General features: G+C 37.5%; 1 protein-coding gene across 1 annotated transcript; it reads left to right on the forward strand.

Annotated features, from left to right (window-relative positions):
* Positions 1-4272: 4272 nt before the first annotated feature.
* On the forward strand, positions 4273-11023 carry blk (BLK proto-oncogene, Src family tyrosine kinase). The gene is made up of 14 exons (XM_026318774.1): positions 4273-4377; positions 5504-5590; positions 5788-5884; positions 6016-6046; positions 6421-6514; positions 6633-6731; positions 6827-6930; positions 7096-7245; positions 7718-7870; positions 7971-8150; positions 8504-8580; positions 9431-9581; positions 9948-10079; positions 10235-11023. The coding sequence occupies exons 3-14, from the start codon at positions 5789-5791 to the stop codon at positions 10435-10437; spliced, it is 1470 nt and encodes a 489-aa protein (XP_026174559.1). The 5' UTR covers positions 4273-4377; positions 5504-5590; position 5788; the 3' UTR covers positions 10438-11023.
* The last annotated feature ends 7598 nt before the right edge of the window (positions 11024-18621 follow it).

Below are 18621 nucleotides of genomic sequence, written 5' to 3' on the forward strand. Positions count from 1 at the left end.
GAAGTCCTGACTGTACGCAAAGATAATTAGAGGAATCTGAAATGTACAAGGCTTATTTGCTGTTTTACCACTACTATACTCCATACTCTACTATAATGTAGCTTCACACAACTGTAAAAAGTTGTTAAACCAAAGTTAGCTTTTCATTTGGTTTCCACTGCCTGCAAATTTGCGCTAAGGTTACATCTTGTTTCATCAAGGAAGTAGACTGCATGATACTTTTCCGTCACCAAATGGCTAACAGACAGATTTAGAAACTAAGCTATCTGATAAAGAAGGAGCTATAAGATAAAGTTGGTAATTACTAAACTTACATTCATCGGGTGCCAGAAGCATGACTCCAATGTAATGTTCCTCCATGTCTGCTGGATGTGTCAGAAACTTATTAATGTGTTAGCTAAACAATTTTACCAGTTTAAGTTTTAAAAGTTGAAAAATTGAAATTCTAATTTGAGGGGTGCATTTACAGTTAAAGGTCTCCACGTGCACACAGTTGTCATTGTTGTAATTATCCTGATTAAAGTGACCTCAGTGGCAGGTTGATGGTGGGTGGAGCCAACTTAACTGAAAACACCTGTGTATGTAGTTGGACCATGGATGTGCACAGGTTTTAAGGCAATTCTTTTTTGTTCTTTAGAGATTAGAGAAGGTCTCACTATATTGTATTATCTCTCCTTAAATGTTGCTTTTTCTGAAGCGGTAAGAAAGTATAGTCTCAAATAACTAGACTCATGTAAACGACAGCTCTGTCAGCAGGTTTGAGATGCAGGCCGACCACATTCATGTGAAAGTAGGTCTGCTGTAAGCATAACGCAACATTGTTCCTCATGGAGGAAGTGTGATAAACAGTGCTCATTAAGACTGACACTGAACTGAAAAGTATATGACAACCAACACATCAGTTTCTAAGTGAAATATAATTATACTATTTCTCTAAGCAATATTTATTATAGCCTTTCTTAATAATGTTGCACTAATTCTTGATTTGATGAGATAATTCCAATCATCAAATCTTCTGGACAAGCAAAGAGTTGTTGAGGAAGCACCTGCTTGCTGGCAGAGAGTTTTTTTTTTTTTTTTTTTTCCACTGTAAACACTGGAAGAGTGAAGAACTTTATCCGGTGCACAATAATAAGGGGCTTTCCCGCAGCCATGTTTACCTCGGAGCAACTTGCCACTGGAGCAGCTGCATAAGTTTACTCCCAAATTCATTACTGCAAAACCCCACAGCAGATGTCATTTAAACAAAGAGTAACAGGAGAAAATACTATTTAGATATTTAGATTTTTTTTTCACTTTACAAATGGAGGTTAAGCAGCACAAAGACAAAAAACAAACACATCTTGTTTATAAATGTTATGAAAAGAGCAAACAGCACTAAGGCTGAGATTTTACTAAATATGCACTGATATAAATATGCAGAAATCATTGCCATTAAAATAAAGTCCTCAAATAAAGCTACAGTACAGTTGATGGCTGCTGTGCTGACAGTGTACTGAGGGAAACAAGGAAAAGTGATGTTCTGATTAAATTCGTGAACATCCTGACGCAACAGCAGAAGTGCCTGTTGAATGCATCGGGGTCGGGGGGATATCAATTGTTCCTTGTTTATTGAAAATCACTTTGTCTTTTTAAGGCAAATCCAGGAGCGAGACCTTCTCTCACTCCGTGTGTGACAGAGGACAGAAATGGTTCCCACACAGACAGGAAGTCAAAGAAGGGGCCACTTCTGATGCACGCAGGATCAAAATTTGTGTGTGTTTGTGTGAGTAAATCAAAGTTTTGATAAACACTGGAACAGCGCTAACTGAGCACTAACAGTACAGGGTCTAGTAAATATTCAAATTATAATCTTGGTGTTAAGTATAATACACACACAGCCTGGCAACACACAAATCTAAAAGACACACACAAGCACATGCAGCGCACACTCACATTAATAATGGAAGTTGAAAGCAGCAATTGGCAGCATGTATGCTTTTGGCACAGAGGTGGCCCGGGTTATGTTAGTAAAGGAGACCCACGCTCCCTTTCTTTCCCACCGTTGTTCAGGTTATCCTGTGGGGCCACTTATGACCCTTCTGCAGGCAGGATGCAATGTCTGGGGACCCCAACAGAGCTGTACACAAGCATCCGCCAAGCCCTGGGAAGAAAACAAGGGCTGATGGAAAACCAGAAGACGGGAGTATAAAGAGAAACAGCAGTTAGTAACCAGGACGCACTCAATAACACTCACCATGCACCTGCAGCCTGTGTGTGTTTGTTTGTGTGTATGTGTGTGGAGTGAAGTGAGGTTGTTCCTTTAGAGAACTACAGCACAGCACAGTCCCCACACACCCAGTACAGGTGGTCCAAACAAAAACCTGTGAAGTGTTGCCCAGAGAGTAATATCCCCACGTTGCGTGTTGTATAAAACCCCACATAGGAAACAAACACTTCCGGTGCTGCAAGATTTATTGTTCCTTGCACTTATAGGTTACAACATAGTCTGAATGATATCTTCCTTACAAAGTTCTTTGATTCATTCTTAATAACGTTTACAGTAATTCAGCATGCAAACCAGAAACAAAGGGGTCATAATTACTGCTAGATAACTCAAGGACATATTTTGGTATATACTGTTTCCCTTGCTAAAGACAAGGGGTGAATTCCCTCTTAGTGCATTGTGTGCTGAGAATAGGAAAGAGCTGGTTAACTGCAGTGTATGGTGTGAAAAACCAAAGCATTGTTGTACTTTGATAGATTGACCGCACATCAGCTTGCCATTCCTCCTTCAACCTAGACCTCAATGTGACAACCTTCACATCTGTATTCACATCCGCAACCTGCCCCCACTACCAGACACAGATATACAGTACAAGCATTACACAACAAAAATCCCCATAGAGTGCACACTCTATTGAACCATTTCTATACAGGTCAGTGTGAGGGTTATCTATTAATAGAAATAGTGTGAATTGAGGGGAAAAACTAGTCAATTGTACTGGACCTGGTTTAGGAGAGTGAGGGTTTAAAACATGATTTTCTGCGCCCTCTAGTGTCAATACTGGACAACCCACAGGAGTGGTGTTTATTAATTGTTTATTGGTCATTTACTTTCAAAGCAAACAATGACTAAAACTATTACTTTACCTTATAGCTCCTCCTCATTTAAAATAAGACTATTTCTACCTAAAATTTCAATAATGCTAATACAAAGTGTTGTTTTCAGCAATAACTCCAAAACAGAAGTGCACCTGTCTCACTTTGAATGATATACTGGGCACATGAACAGTCTTCTTATTGTATCCTTTGCCTCGGTGCTGCCTCTGCCAAATCTGTTTTAACAGGAGTTTGGCTGAGTAAGAGAATAGTAACAAGAACTACTGAATGCCTGCAAATACATTTGGTGGTAACAGATGATGTTTACTAAATGATGCCCTTACATGAAAGCACATTATGTTTATGCTTGTAATATCTGTTATTCCTGTCTTGGCATTGCTGTGTGTCATGTCTATATTCACAGATATATGACACAAATATTTCTCAGTCAGAGGGCTTCATGATTGGTTCATCAGTCCATCTTGTGGTGGGAACGTGTACTGCTTTACTGCACTGCTCTACCACAAACATGGTTTGTTATCATGGTTTGCTAAGTTGCAAAGATGAATACAATAGTGTCTTAACCGACCAGAGGAACTGAGAAATGTATCACTATTTTTTTTTTTTACAGTACCCAACATTCAATCATAACCATCTCTCCCACCAGTCTCTCATACAGATGCATGCAGGGTCGGCATACACTTCTTTCCACTTTCATTTTATATGCAATTGCATTTTAAATGTAAAAATTCTAGAGCTGCATATTAATACAAATAATGGGACCAACAACACATTTTTATATACAATTGTATAAGTTCATAACCTCGTTCTTGCTGTACTCTGATTGATAAATTGCCCCTAGGTTGTCATTTACGTGTGAGTCATAAGACTACCAAGACAAACTCGATTTTTGTTTTTATCCATTGACTAGTTGAGGGTTTGACAGAAGTGTAATTAGTAGTTGATGTGTAATGTTGCTGATAATGTGATGTGCTAATGATGTAATATTGTGTTAGATGAGCTGCAACAGAGGGAAGGGAGGGAGTTACCAGACAAAATAAATGGTTTACTTACAGTAAACTCAATGTAGCCCCCCAGGGGAGGCCCTGGTCTCTGCTGTGTGTTTGTGAGAGAGAGAGAGAAAAGAGAGAGAGCAAAAGAGAGAGAGAGAGTTCAAAACCGAAATGAGCGAGTGAGAGTGACACACTGACAAGCACTTGGTTTTCAATAAGGAAACCGAAGACATTTTGCATCTGGACTACGTTTGAAGCTACGAGCCTGGGGGACAAGTTCAAGGTATGTACTTATATTTACTATGTGATTATCTCTCACTACAGAGCACTAACACAAGTGCAGATACTGTGATCTTATGTTGATAAAATGAACTATAACACTATTACATAGTGTAAAATTTCAAATCAAAAGGAGTGTTTTTAATAATGTTAAATTTTAAAAAATGTAAAGCTGACAGTTTAATAATAAAGAGTTTTCATGTGATTACCACAGCATAAAATGTACAGGAATTTAAAAAAAGTGTGATACGCACAAGAAGATATTACACGCCATACATTCAAATAAAAATTATAGCATGTGTGAAAAAGTGTAAATTTCCATTTTGTGTGTACACGTGTATGTAAAAATATAAAACAATCTTCCCTTTGCATTATGTTTCTCTACATGAAGACATATATGGGGTGTGTGGGTTACTTCAGTTTATAATGTTACACTTAACTATAGAAAGTTTGTTCAACAGCAATATGGCCTCCACTTTTAATATCGACACCACACGTTTAGTTACACGTCGGGGGAATATCTACAGCTATAAAAAACTGTTATCATGACAGTTGGTTGATAAAAGTTCATCTTGAATTTTCTATGAGATTTTATGGACTAATGAAAAATGACAAGTTTTCATTCTTCCTATTAAGGCGTTCATAAGGTTAAGGTGCTCATAAGGTGCTATGCTGGTCAGACAAATCATGTATGGCCACATATGAGTAATATGAGATATAAGTACAGCTGTAGACTTTGAGGTTTTGATTGCGTTGCACAATGCTGATAAATACTGTATTTAAACAAACAATCTTATGAGACCGACTCTTCAAACAGATTCAGAAAGCGCCACTAAGAGCCTTAAAGTTTTCACAATGAAGCAAATATTAAAATACTGAATTGACAGTACATGCATCTGCCACAAATCAGTTATTTTACTCCTACTTTTTTTTTTTTTGTTTTTAACGTTGACAAGACAACTGGGCTGTATCATAAACTGTATATGCAAATGATACTATATAAAGCCGTAAACATATTTTCCATTTCCTCTTATGAGAAGCAATTTGCTTTACTTGCTCTTGTGGGCAAGACGTAAAAATAAAAACTGGCTCTTTACTGATGATTTGATCACGTTTAATTCATTTTCCAGCATCGGGCATGAACTCAGAGACCAGGCTGTACAGTGGGAGGAGTGGAGACTGAAAACAGCTTCAATAAAGCTCATCTCTTTTATCAGGTAAAAGCATCAGGATGAGCAAGTTGTAACTTCATCTGAGGCTCTTAGCACGAACCTTCAGTATGGTATAGGGGACAATATCTGATCAAATGAACATCATGCCATGGTGCAGCATGTAATTAATGTAATAGCAAATAAATCATGTTAATATTATGGAATACAACTGAAGAAAGAAATCATTTCCACTATGTATTCAGAATGGGATGCACTTGCAGTGGCCAGAAACAAGTAAATGAGGACAATTTCTACAAAATAAAACACAACTCTCAAGCTGTTCATCCATCAAATCATATAGTAAGTAAACAACTTTTATTTTAAGTGTAGTAATTTACTCCAACATCATATTAATCTGGATTCATTAGTTTAGACTACTGCACACTTTGAGTATCAATGTATTAAAATTACTTTTTTTTCTGTTTCTGTAGGAACAAAGTGCCAACTCCTGTCCGGATAACGGTAATCACACATATAACCAACTTTCTATTAAAAAACCAGCAGGCCTGCATCGATGTATTTGACTGTTGCTGTGCAGAAAGACATTAGCAGCAGTAAGAGCAGGCTACATTTAGCGATTAAAATCTCAATTGGATTTCCTCTATTCTCGTCAGGGGAAGAGATGAGATTATTCACAAAAAAAACAAAGTCATTTTTTATGTCGTAGAGAGTATAAAAACAAAATCATATATGTTAAGATTAAAAAAAAAAAATACAGCATTATACACAGAAATGCAGGCCAAACAAAAAAGAGCAGTTGAAAAACATATATACCTCTATATAAAACGAGATCATTCAATAAGCTCCTTTTGAAATAACGATTTGCTTGATTTTAGATGACACTGTGTTTGTGGCACAACATGACTTCAAAGCAACCAATGACGGTGATCTACCTTTCAGAAAGGGAGACAAACTTAAGATTTTGCAAGAGTAAGGTTCATCCCAGTACCTACTATGCATCGTATATCCCGCTGCAATGAAACAAATTTACTTAGCATCTCTGATGTGAAGGAATAAACATGATCTGCTGTGCTTATCTTGTTTGCAGAAATGGAGAATGGTGGCTGGCAAAATCCTTGCTGACTGGACAGGAAGGCTTCATACCATGTAATTATGTAGTTAGAGCAGACACAATGGAGGTGGAAAAGTAAGCAACAGTTTTACACACAACAGAATTATTATCAAACTGTAGCAATACATGTTTTTTCAAGAAAATGTCACTCGGGGTTATGTCTCTTGCAGGTGGTTTTTCAAAGATCTGAGTAGGAGAGAGACTGAACGACTGCTTTTGGCTCCTGGAAATAAACCGGGTGCCTTTCTGATTCGAGAGAGTGAGACTAGTAAAGGTGACTACCAGCAGCATATTTTTATGATCATGCCACAGATTAGAATTTCAGCTGCAATGCATCTTAAGGAAAGCCTTATTCACAAATGCAATCATGTCTTATTTTAAAACTTTTCAGTGATTAATTCCTATATGTGACAGTGTAATCTGTTTGTTCTCCCATTAGGGTCCTTCTCACTGTCAATCAGAGATTATGTACCAGAACAAGGAGATGTGGTAAAACACTACAAGATCCGCAGTCTGGACAAAGGTGGCTACTATATCTCCCCCTCCACCACATTTCCATCCCTACAGGAGCTGGTTAGATACTACAGCCGTGAGTAATGCACCACATTTACCCATATAATTCTCACGAAGTTTTAATCTTCATCATTTCAAAATAAGCAGGTTCAAGCTAAAACATTTCATAATTGAAAAATTATTATGGAACATAAAAATACTGTTTCAGTTTACTGCTGTAAATCATTAGATGTACAACACTGATACTGAATTAAATGGGGAAGTAAGACACTTGTGATGCATTGTGCATTTCCTGTAGGAGAGAAGTGATAATTTTTCCACTCCTGTGTCTTAACCACATGATAAGAAGGTCAAATCTCTAGAATGGCTGCCAACACACAGCGACGTATGAGCACAAAGCACGCAGATAAACACAAAACACTTTTAAAATTATTTAAAGAAACTGGGGACCTGTATTGTTTCAGTAATTAAATTTAGCACACCGTCAAAGAAAAGACGAAAAACATGGTGTATTATATTATATTTACACATATCATATGTCGGTGCAGGTACTGCAGATGGTTTGTGTCAGCGGCTATATGCTCCTTGTAAGCCTAAGGCACCCCAACAGCCATGGGCCCACGACGAATGGGAGATACCCAGAGAGACACTGAAGATGGCGAAGAAACTCGGAGCTGGGCAGTTTGGAGAAGTGTGGATGGGTGAGCGAAATCTACCAACAGAGCCAGACACCGGAGAGATTTTCTTACCAAGATTGTAAAGTTCAGTGTCTTAAAAACTTTGCTTTAAATCCTACTGCAGGTTACTACAAGAACACCAAGAAGGTGGCTATTAAGACCTTAAAAGAGGGAACGATGGCGCCTGAGGCCTTTCTCCAGGAGGCTAACTTGATGAAACAGCTGCAGCATGACAGACTGGTGCGCCTGCATGCTGTGGTCACTAAGGAGCCCATTCTTATTGTTACCGAGTTTATGGTCAATGGTAAGCAAACTAGAGAAAGAGGAAGCGAGGAATAATGATTCAAATCTTTGGCGGAAATTAACCATAGACAGTGAGGCGTGGTTAAACGTGCCTCGAATATCTGCAACCTATCAATGTTTTCATGGATAACCTCCAGCAACTTTGTATGGTTGTTGCACCAAACTGCCTTATGTGGTCCTTTTTACCCCAAAACATGCATCAAGCTGTATCATCCTCACCAAAATACTGTATAAGATGCTGCAACATGACTCTCCGTGCTACAGTTAGCAGAAGTTACCACGAAGCAATAGTTTCTCATTCAAAATGTTATCTATCTTTCATCACTTGTTCTGTGATATTTTTCTTATTTGCAGGATGTCTTCTGGACTTTTTAAAAACGGATGAGGGAAAAAAGCTAAAGCTAAATAAACTGATAGACATGTCAGCACAGGTGAGAAACTGTTCTGTGGTTTTTGCTTTTTCATTCACTTTCGTAGGGGCTTGACATTTTCATCACACTGATAAACCATACATCTCTGTGATGTAACGAAAGCCTGTACAGTACTGTAGAGCTTAATTAGCCAAGACATTTCTTTTTTCCATTTGGCCTGGTGGTTCTGTTTTTTTTTTTTTTTTTTTGCTCTAGCAGCCACTGTTTACATCAACATTGCATTCATACTAAATTTGCAGAATATTGCACGGTTCAAAAACACAAACCTTACTGCTGACCTCAAAGTCTATTTATAAATACTAGCTGTTCTACTGTAATACTTTGAATGTCTGTTGGAGTGTGCACTTTGACAGCCATGATGTGAGCACACGTGGAAACTGTCAGCAGTAGCTGTGTGGTTTCTGTGGCGGGGCCTTTGCTCGTCTGGCTTAGAAGCCTCACCCTGCGTCAATTATTAACATCCGGACAGGAAAACATGCTATTTTTCCATCCACAGTGAGCTACCCAAGAGCTTTTGCCCCTCCAAAAAAAGCACTTTTACTTCCTGAGAGTTGGCACATCCTGTTAAACGCACTTTGCTAACATTATCAGACACATAAGCACTCACACATTCACACATACATAGAGTATGCACATGTACTATAGCTACACTATGGCATATGCTCAACTGTGAATACCGTACACACTAACAGGGGCAAACAAGCACATATTGTAGAGAATAAAATGACATTATACTCTATGGATTCAGTGTTCTATGATGTGTAGTTGTCTTAACCTGACTTAGCATTGCATTTGGTAATTCCTGTAAAAGGCCGTTTCCAATTTTCTTCTTGTCCTCTCTATATGGCAGATAGCCGAAGGCATGGCGTACATCGAGAGGAAAAACTACATCCACAGAGACCTGCGTGCAGCCAACATCCTGGTCAACGAGACCCTACACTGCAAGATAGCAGACTTTGGTCTAGCCAGGATCATTGAAACAGAATACACAGCTCAAGAAGGTGGAGTACACAGTTTTTAACACATTGGACAATAACTGCAACTAAAATGATCATACAGTTGTAAGGGATAATTTATTGTAAGGCTGTTGTATATATAATGCCATTATATTGTTTGATTCATAACACTGCAAAAAATACAGCAAAACTAATATTTTTCCGTGCTGCTAAAGAACAAATACAACCACATGTATTAAAGACGTAGCCAGAATCTTGAGTGAAATCTCTACCAGCTGTCAGAGCAATAAAAATTCAGCCCACATTAAGAGGATTAAGCCCACATACAAGAATCTACCTACGCATTTTCTGCAGTCACCAATCAGAAACATAATTTCCCACTGCATTATCTCCCCTATTTCTGATAACTAGGTGCTAAATTTCCAATCAAATGGACGGCTCCGGAGGCCATCAATTACGGCACGTTCAGCATCAAGTCAGATATTTGGTCCTTTGGGATCCTCCTGACAGAAGTGGTCACCTATGGAAGAATACCATACCCAGGTACATGACATAAAAATAAAATGAGAGAAAAACATACTCAACTGGAAATTACATGTTATTTAATTTTATGGAAACCCATTCAAAATGTTGCACTGATATTTTATAGCCAAGAAATCACAAGATCTCACACTGGATTTTTTTTTTTTCCTAATCAGGCATGACCAACCCAGAGGTGATCAGGAGCCTGGACAAGTCATACAGGATGCCATGCCCCGAAAACTGCCCTAACGAACTCTATGAAATTATGATGATGTGCTGGAGGCAGAAGCCTGAGGACAGGCCCACTTTTGAATTTCTGCAGAACACTCTCAACGATTTCTTTATCGCCACGGAGGGACAATATGAGATGCACCCGTGATTAAAAAGAAAAACAAAATGCTGAAAAAAAACCTCCAATCCTAACAAGATGAATGACATAAATTGGACCAACTACCTTCTTTATGACTGATTCAATATTTTTTGACAATTCAAATGGATATATTTTTTTCCGCTTTTGTCTGAGTGAATATAAAAACTCTTCATGGCTTCATCTGACTCTAGCAGCTACAAGCATCTGAAAATGTGTCAGAAAAGAAAGGAAATGTGCAGAAGCAAAGTTTTATTATACTGACTGTAGAAGGGCTCCCACAGCCAGAGGAGACGTTATGTCAATAAGACCGGCATGATGGACCGATACAGTAGAAATAAGGAAATATAAATACAGTACACGCATGACATAAAAAGGACTTTGGACCTGGGGAAGTCGGCACAGGTAAAGTTACAAATTAAACATCTGCATGGTACAGAAACAAGCAACCTGAGATTACATGCACAATACTTTGCACTTTTTAAAAAATTCCCTTTGTCATTCAGCAAATATATAAAGAAAGGGCCTTTTTTAAAGAAAACTTATATTTGCAGAAACTTTCTTGTAAATAAAAACAAATTTACATTTTCATTTTGAACTTCTTGCAGTGATCAATTTTTAAATCAACAGATAACTGAAAGACTTCGATTCGCTATGTTATCACAGTAACGACAAAAAAACGGCACATTTAAAAAGGCTTTTTGTGCTGCAGCAGGTTATTGCTCGACAGAAATGTCGTCAGTGTGACATTATAAAGAAGACAACACTTCCTCCTCTGTATTCAATACAGGCTTTGCAAGCACAGAATGTGTCACATAATAATCATGTAATTGTTTTTACAGCACGAAGATCAAATGATTCATTTTAGTTAGAATTTTGTTCAAACACCAGTGAAACGAGGAAAATGAGGAAAAACAACCCAAAGAAAAAGTACTAACTAAAAATGTAAACATTTAGCCCATCAAACATGAGAGACTACAGCTGCCCACAGGAAACCTTTAAAAAAACTGACCTGACTAAATTACAGTAGTTTTGGTCTTCTATGAAACCACCCCTGAGGGTCAGAGACAGTATCTCGGAGATAACAGAGTAGAGAGGCCAGGCCAGTCAGGGAGTTAAACCCCCGCAGTTTCCTGAATGGACAGGAAACAGGAAGTGTGTGTCAGCATTCCTCAAATGCCACACAGCTAGAATGTCCACACATGCCAAATTGGCTGAGGTTTCCACATTTTTGTTCTAAAAAATATCTCTTGGGTATTTGCTGTTTGAGGGACATTGTGAAAGTGTTCTTCTCGATAAATTAGAAAGAGACTGTTAACTCAGGACTAGTGTAAATGTCATTTAAGATAATATCTACCGCAAATAAGATGAGAAAAATCACCTTAAATGTTACACAACTGTCAATGTAACTCACATATATACATACACAAGATGCTTAGTCGTCACACTGATGGTTTATCAAATGGCATTACGTAGATTTTATTAACCACTGGGCAGTTTTACCATTGCATCATCAAAAAAGTAATACACAACACCAGTAGAAGGTGTGTTAACAGAATTGCACCATCTTTCATTTCATATAGGCTGCATTCATTTCATTAAATGCATCCCAGCGTCAGAAGGCTGCCACACTGGCATTTTCTATGAGATCAGTGGTTTTTATGAATACAAACAAAGACAGTTACAGCGGTTTTAGTGTCTGTGGTGTCTTACTGTTTACCTCTATCAATTACAGACATTACTTATTCTCCATAATTCCTTTTTCTTTCTTGACAATACAAATATATATATATATATTATACATGTTACTAAAGAAGACTGAAAGTTCCAAATGAAGAAACCTAAAAAAAGGTTTAGTGTTAGTTATACTCTTATCACCCTGCAGAGGTCAGTGTTATACAATGACGTACAATATTAAATCGTAAACGCCAGTGAAACAGCTCTGCTGCTAAACTGTGGGACAGAAGAATACTGGAGGTTTTGTGCAAGACAGAGTCAAAATTTTCTCAATTTCAGAGCATTCCTGACAGGCTGTGATAGACACTCAAAATGTATTTATTTAAATCAACATAACCTGCAAAATCTTATATCCTACACTTTGTGATACTGAACGAAGGTGTAAAATGAAACCCGCAGACAGAGTGCCCCATCCTCCTTATAGCATATAGTCACAAGGTCTTCATAAAGCATATTTCAGTCTACTGTCAACCCTACCACTAGGTGCTAAAGTGTCCAAACGTGTGTGACCTTACATATCTCATCCTGCATGATGGTCTGAGTCATTACAGCAATAAACAACAAACCACTAGGCCACCCTGTCATACACTGATCCTATCACAGCTGCCTGTAGTCTTTACTTGCATGATTGCCTGTTTTTAATGCATCTACAAGCAGATGGGCTTTAATTTAAAATTCATTTAACTTAGAGGACTCGAAAGAGCCAATTATAATATAAAATCTTCATTCCTACAAAAGAACACTTGCACTTTCTGGGTTTAAGGTTTTGCCTGGTGGCACCTTTATTAATTTATGCTTTTGGTAACCTAGTAAATTACAGGCCACTAAATTATGCAATGATTGCTCATTAATTGTTCCAATATTACAACGAAATTGAGTTAATGAGTTTGAAACATTGATATAATCATATGGTAAGTTGTCATTTGAAACATCTGTGAAACTTTAAAATTACCTGGTACTGTCTGCACTGTTAAAACTATATTTATAGCATTAGGAAACAAGGAAACTTACTAATAATTACCCAGTAATTGGTGACCAAGTAAGAGATTTTCGTTCACTATCCTTCAGGTTTTGTAAAAATGTTATTTTAGGAATTTAGAGCCGTATCAATCACTTATATGTCAAATTGCACACATCAGAGAATTCTGGTATAAAATAATAACATAATTATGCAATAACAAAACGCTGAAACAGCACATTGCTTTTTATTTATCTGTTCTTAAATGCACAGATACACTATAAGCTCCTTAACATTTAGATCATCACAATTTCACAATACATGCATGGTCATACATGCAGGGTAACAAGTATATACTTTTTAATATTGTCATAATTAAAGCATAATTATTAAAACATAAGATGCTGCAGCTCTTAAATCAGGACTGCACTGAAATTTCCACCAAACAAGTATATACTTTTGTATATATTCCTAAATATTGTGCAATACACTACAGAAAAGAGCTAATATTTGTTCAGGTTTTAAAAGCTACCCTACAGACACAAATCACAATATCAGTCTTTTGGCTGATGAGGTGAAGGATCAGCTATGAATAAAATGATTGATAAGCGGTTCACCTTAAAACAAGCCAAGATGTTAACACAAGATGACAAGGCATGTGGGGTTGAGAGGCTGAATCGCCCGCTCCCCTCCTCCTGTTCATCACTGCTGCCTTAAAAGAATAATGATGGGAAACAGTGGCTCGTACACAGACTGATGACTGATCTCTGCAGAAGGCAACACATCATTAGCATCTTGTGAGGATAACCCTGCGCTGTCCACTGGGATAAAAACAAGCACATTGTCACAGATGAAAAGAGACGTGCTTTCATCTTCCAATAATGTTGCTGTTTTCAGTTGGCATTATGCTCCTCATAAACATATTTTCTCTCCTGGGCTTTGATGTCATTAAATTAATGGAGCCCATCAATCAAGTGTGTTTGCTCCAAAAGATGTGAGAGCTGCTGAAACAAAGACAGAAGATGTCTACCAAAATGTCTACTTTGCAAAATGAGCCAAGTAGATAAACAAAAAGACGGACAATAGATCTTTTTTTTTTTTTTTTTGAGGAAAAACAATTTGCCATTCCTGGATTTACCCAAAATCAATTAATCTGTTCTTGGACACAGACTGTGAAAACAAAAAATTAACTTATCATTCATGTGTCTCACTCTGGAAATGATCAATGTCTACCCCAGTATACAATAACAATACTATAGGTATGTTTTATGTAAGAACTTTAAGGGTAAGGGTTTTATTCAAAACTACATTCACATTATTTCCATAATACTTCAGACATCTGAACTATACATGAACTCTCCTGGAAATCAATATATAGTGATAAAGGTTACTGCTCTGTTGAGTTTTGCTGAAAATTGATTTAAGCAGTATAGTTCAGGCCAGCAGGTATTATTGGTGTACATAATCTTTGGCTAAAATATCACAAGCTGTAAAGTAATTTCAGTGCTTGTGAGCAATTAAGATTATATGTACTGCAAAGTAAAATCATGTGGGAAGCACATATGTGACTGCTGATAGCTGTATCCTTCAGAAGGACTCAGCATGTTGATATTACCTCATCATTTAAAGCAGAGACAACACTTTGCTCTCTCTATCATTAGAAAACACTCGAACACTCCATGCTCTGAGGGATTAAGACCAGTAATTACAGCAGTTTTAGTCAGTTTATACTGAATTGATCTACAGTAGGATATACAAACCTTTATGAAGCCTTATGAGATTTTTGTAGTAATTATTATTATTATATTTTGATGAAGCCAATTTAAAATAAATCTGCACGTGATTTATTGGAGCCCTCTGTCATTTCTTTGGGCTGATTTAGGAAACCATCTGGTAGATTGATATTTTCTGTTGAGGCCGTATGAATTAATTAACTGTAGGGAGCCTTAAAGCCATGAGGTAGCAAGAACCCCACTAACCTCACCAAATGTACCTGGTAATTTACAACCGTGGTTGTGCTCAGTAATGACTCAAGGGCACCTGTAACTACAGAAATGTAATTATATGTGCACTGGTGCAGTAAAAAGTACTGAACAATACTGCTAACCTTCGCAATTTAAGCAATACAGTGTTCTTTTAGACTTTCTGTCTACACTGTGGAGCAGCAAAGGCCAAAATGTGATTTGTTTGAAGAAAACAGTCATTTATGAAGACTAGGACTAATGAATGGTTTCTACTATGAGTGGGAAGGTCTATATTACATCTACATCTATCTACATGAACTCCATATAATCCCATAAACCCTTCACTGGACAGTAAAACACTACATTACAGCTACATTTCACACAGCTGCGGACTTACATAACACCTAATAGCTTGTGTCATAGACATGCGAGTCTTTTGTTAGCTCACCATCGACACAGCTTATCATTGCTGATTAGTATGCGATGCTGCAGCTCTGGCCTGCTGTCGCCTCCTCCCTTCTAGATGGTTCGTGAAAAAAAATGTCAGCATAAATATTCATATATGTGGTTTTGACCTTGGATGTCTCTCTCTCTGTCGTTATGCTTTCTCTACGCTGGTTTTTGTATAAAAAAGGGACAAAAAATAATGCAAAGTAAAAGTGGAGCAATTGTAGTAAATATTCATATGTTTTTATTTTTAGTTTTTTACTGACAGACTTTAAAACTAGTTTGTTAATATTAGAAACTGTAATTTGGAAGGTGTCATCCAACCATGTGTTTTCAATTCTCCACAGTAAAAAACCTAAAAGGTTACATGAGGATGGACAAAATTAACTATAAAAAGTTTGCAGCCACATTTTAAATCCTTGCCACCTTGTCATTACTTATAAAGTTCTTGTACCTGGCACTGAACACCAAGCAATTAACATTTTGAATCATGTCTCGTTTCAGGTGAAGCTATTTTTGGAATTTTTAACCCTGTCTGTTCTGGATCTCATTTAAAAGTTGGAAAACTAAAGGATGACTGAGAAATACAAATTGAAAGTGAAGAAGAGGGGTTGGGGATAATTATGTTATATTAAGGATCCATAATGAAGAAGGGCTTTGAAAGTGACCTTCCACATTCTCTGCGCTTGCCTTCCCTAATTCTCACCTACTTACTTATTTCATTCATTAAAAACAAGCTCTTTAATTGTTTGAGATTATTACTGTCCACTAATGTGAAGGTGACATACAGTGGGAGGTATAGGTACGTGTGGCAGCCTTTGCATTTCTTGGAGTGTGACAGTGAGAAATGGATTCCATTGAATTTACCACCAATTTTCCAGGAGTCACTTGAGACTTATGTTTTTCATCCCTCTTTTTCTGTTGTCAAGACGTCTGGCAGGTTTACAGGGTGGACAGAAAGATGAAGTGGTCTGCTTTTAAAATATGCACAAGCCGTGTGTGTTTGTGTGTGTGGTTTTGTGTGTGTATTCAGCTTATGACTCTGTTGCAGCTGTTCAACAAAATCCTGAACTTTAGCAGCAAGTTCAATGGTAGTTTTACAATCTCACTCTCTCTCTCTCTGGTACATTACAAACAGTGACTGCCACCCAGGGGTGCATGTACTGCAGAGCGTAATTGGTGTAGTGTAGCTCAGCTAAATTACACCTGAAATTCTGCTTTGGTAAAAGAAATAAATGCATTTAGGAGTAATACAAACATAGAAATGTGATTATAGATCGGTTTAAGGCTGATTTTGGTGCATTTGTTGTCAAAGTATGATAAGGAGAATGCACAATAACCTCTGGAATACCTGGACACAAAGAATGCACAGAGAAGACCAAACAAATGCAAAGTGTAGCAAAAAGCAACAGATACATGTTTGAACTGTCAGACTTGTGAAAACCCGCAGGAGTGTATGCATTTTCAGGAGTGTAACTCTAACACAACATCATCAGTCACGAATGCTGCTCCCACACTGAGAGTGCAAATCCATCCATTATGGTGGATGGTATTTGAGGCACACAGCTTGAACTCTTTTAGCAGGACACTGTATTTTCCAGACTGCATACTAAATGAGGAAATACTCCCCCCTGTGCAATAAGTACCCGAGCAACATGGGGCTACTGGTGCAGTCATGCAATTATGCTAAAAAACAAACAAGTCTGTCCAAAATTCAAACGAAGCAGAACCGAAACACAGCAGGTTATACCGCTATACTTAAAAAGTTATATGCCTGAATGCTGCTTGTAGAGATCATTTCTGCTCCCTGATAAGCCACTCGTTACACTTCTAATAGCACATCTTCTGCTGTGATTGACACTTTGGTCACCAACATTCTCTCATCCCCTTTTTAATGCTGCTGTAAATAATTTGTTATGTCTCTACCACTGTGATAAATTATGAAATATTTTCTTTCCCTTCTATCAATTACTTTTATGGCTCTTTTTGAAAAGTTAAAGTCTGTGCAAACTCAACCCTTAATTGCACAGACACTCTTTAATTGGACTGCTGGCTCTAGAAACAGCATTTTGATTAAGGTAACCCCTGATCTAACGGCATATAAAATCGTCTTTTGACTGAAGATTATTGATCAAGACAAATGTGAAGAAACTGCAGACACTAGAACAACATCCTCTCCATTTTTATCTTTCTTTAAATGATGGTTTGAGCTGGCGACTTCTTTAACAGTGCTACAGTGGCTGAGCTTTACTCATTTATGTCACTTTTATTGCTGGGCACGTGTGAACTGGTGATTAAAGCTGTTTATGAAATAGTGACGTCAGCAGCCAAGACTTTACATAAATTCCTGCTCATGTTACGGCTAAAGATTTTAAAGCCAGTGCTACATCACTCTGTGGTATTTCATTTTAATGTACATCTGACAAGACTGAAGCGAGTCAGCTAGAGGATTTTATTATTTTTTTTCAGGGTGAACTAATAAATTCAGACATAGTTGCGTGTGAGCACATTGCTCTCTTCTCTGAAAATCATAATTTCTTTAAATTTTTTTAAAGCACCTTTTCCACAAATCATATCTCAGAAAATGCATTTTATGCTGATTTTGAGTCACACACAGTGTCAGTGTCTTCATTTCTCCTGATGTGATCAGTGTAAATAAAAGATTTAAACTGTAAAATGCCATTTGCACAAAGACAATTCAGCAGATTTTATATTATAGATGAGCTCAATCCATAACTGAAACTAAGACAGGTTTGATGCATGAGGTGAAAAGAAACAGACCATCATTTCATACTGTCGAAGTCTCAACCTCTATATTTCTACTAACTTTACATCTCGGAAAAAACCACACACAAATAAGTTTCGGCACGCTTGCTGAGGAAAACTGAACATCTATTACAGAGATAAGTGCCACAGAAATGTCAGCTACAAACAGAGTGCTGTCATGGTAATATCAATATCTAATAACTGGGTAATATCTGGTTTAACGTCTATTTGCTCCAGCTCACAGGAGACTGGTGAGCACATAGAAACCATGGTAACACCTCAGAGAGGGAAACCAATCCTTACTTGACCACTAGACAGTTTTTG

The sequence above is a fragment of the Mastacembelus armatus genome, chromosome 24 (assembly GCF_900324485.2).
Source record: "Mastacembelus armatus chromosome 24, fMasArm1.2, whole genome shotgun sequence".
Lineage (NCBI taxonomy): Eukaryota > Metazoa > Chordata > Actinopteri > Synbranchiformes > Mastacembelidae > Mastacembelus > Mastacembelus armatus.

Bases quoted from the DNA above. Each gene is read 5' to 3' on its own strand.
- blk (XM_026318774.1), top strand. From the start codon at position 5,789: ATGGGATGCACTTGCAGTGGCCAGAAACAAGTAAATGAGGACAATTTC. The intron at 6,515-6,632 runs GTAAGGTTCATC...TCTTGTTTGCAG, and splicing joins AAACTTAAGATTTTGCAAGA to AAATGGAGAATGGTGGCTGG. The intron at 8,151-8,503 runs GTAAGCAAACTA...TCTTATTTGCAG, and splicing joins TACCGAGTTTATGGTCAATG to GATGTCTTCTGGACTTTTTA.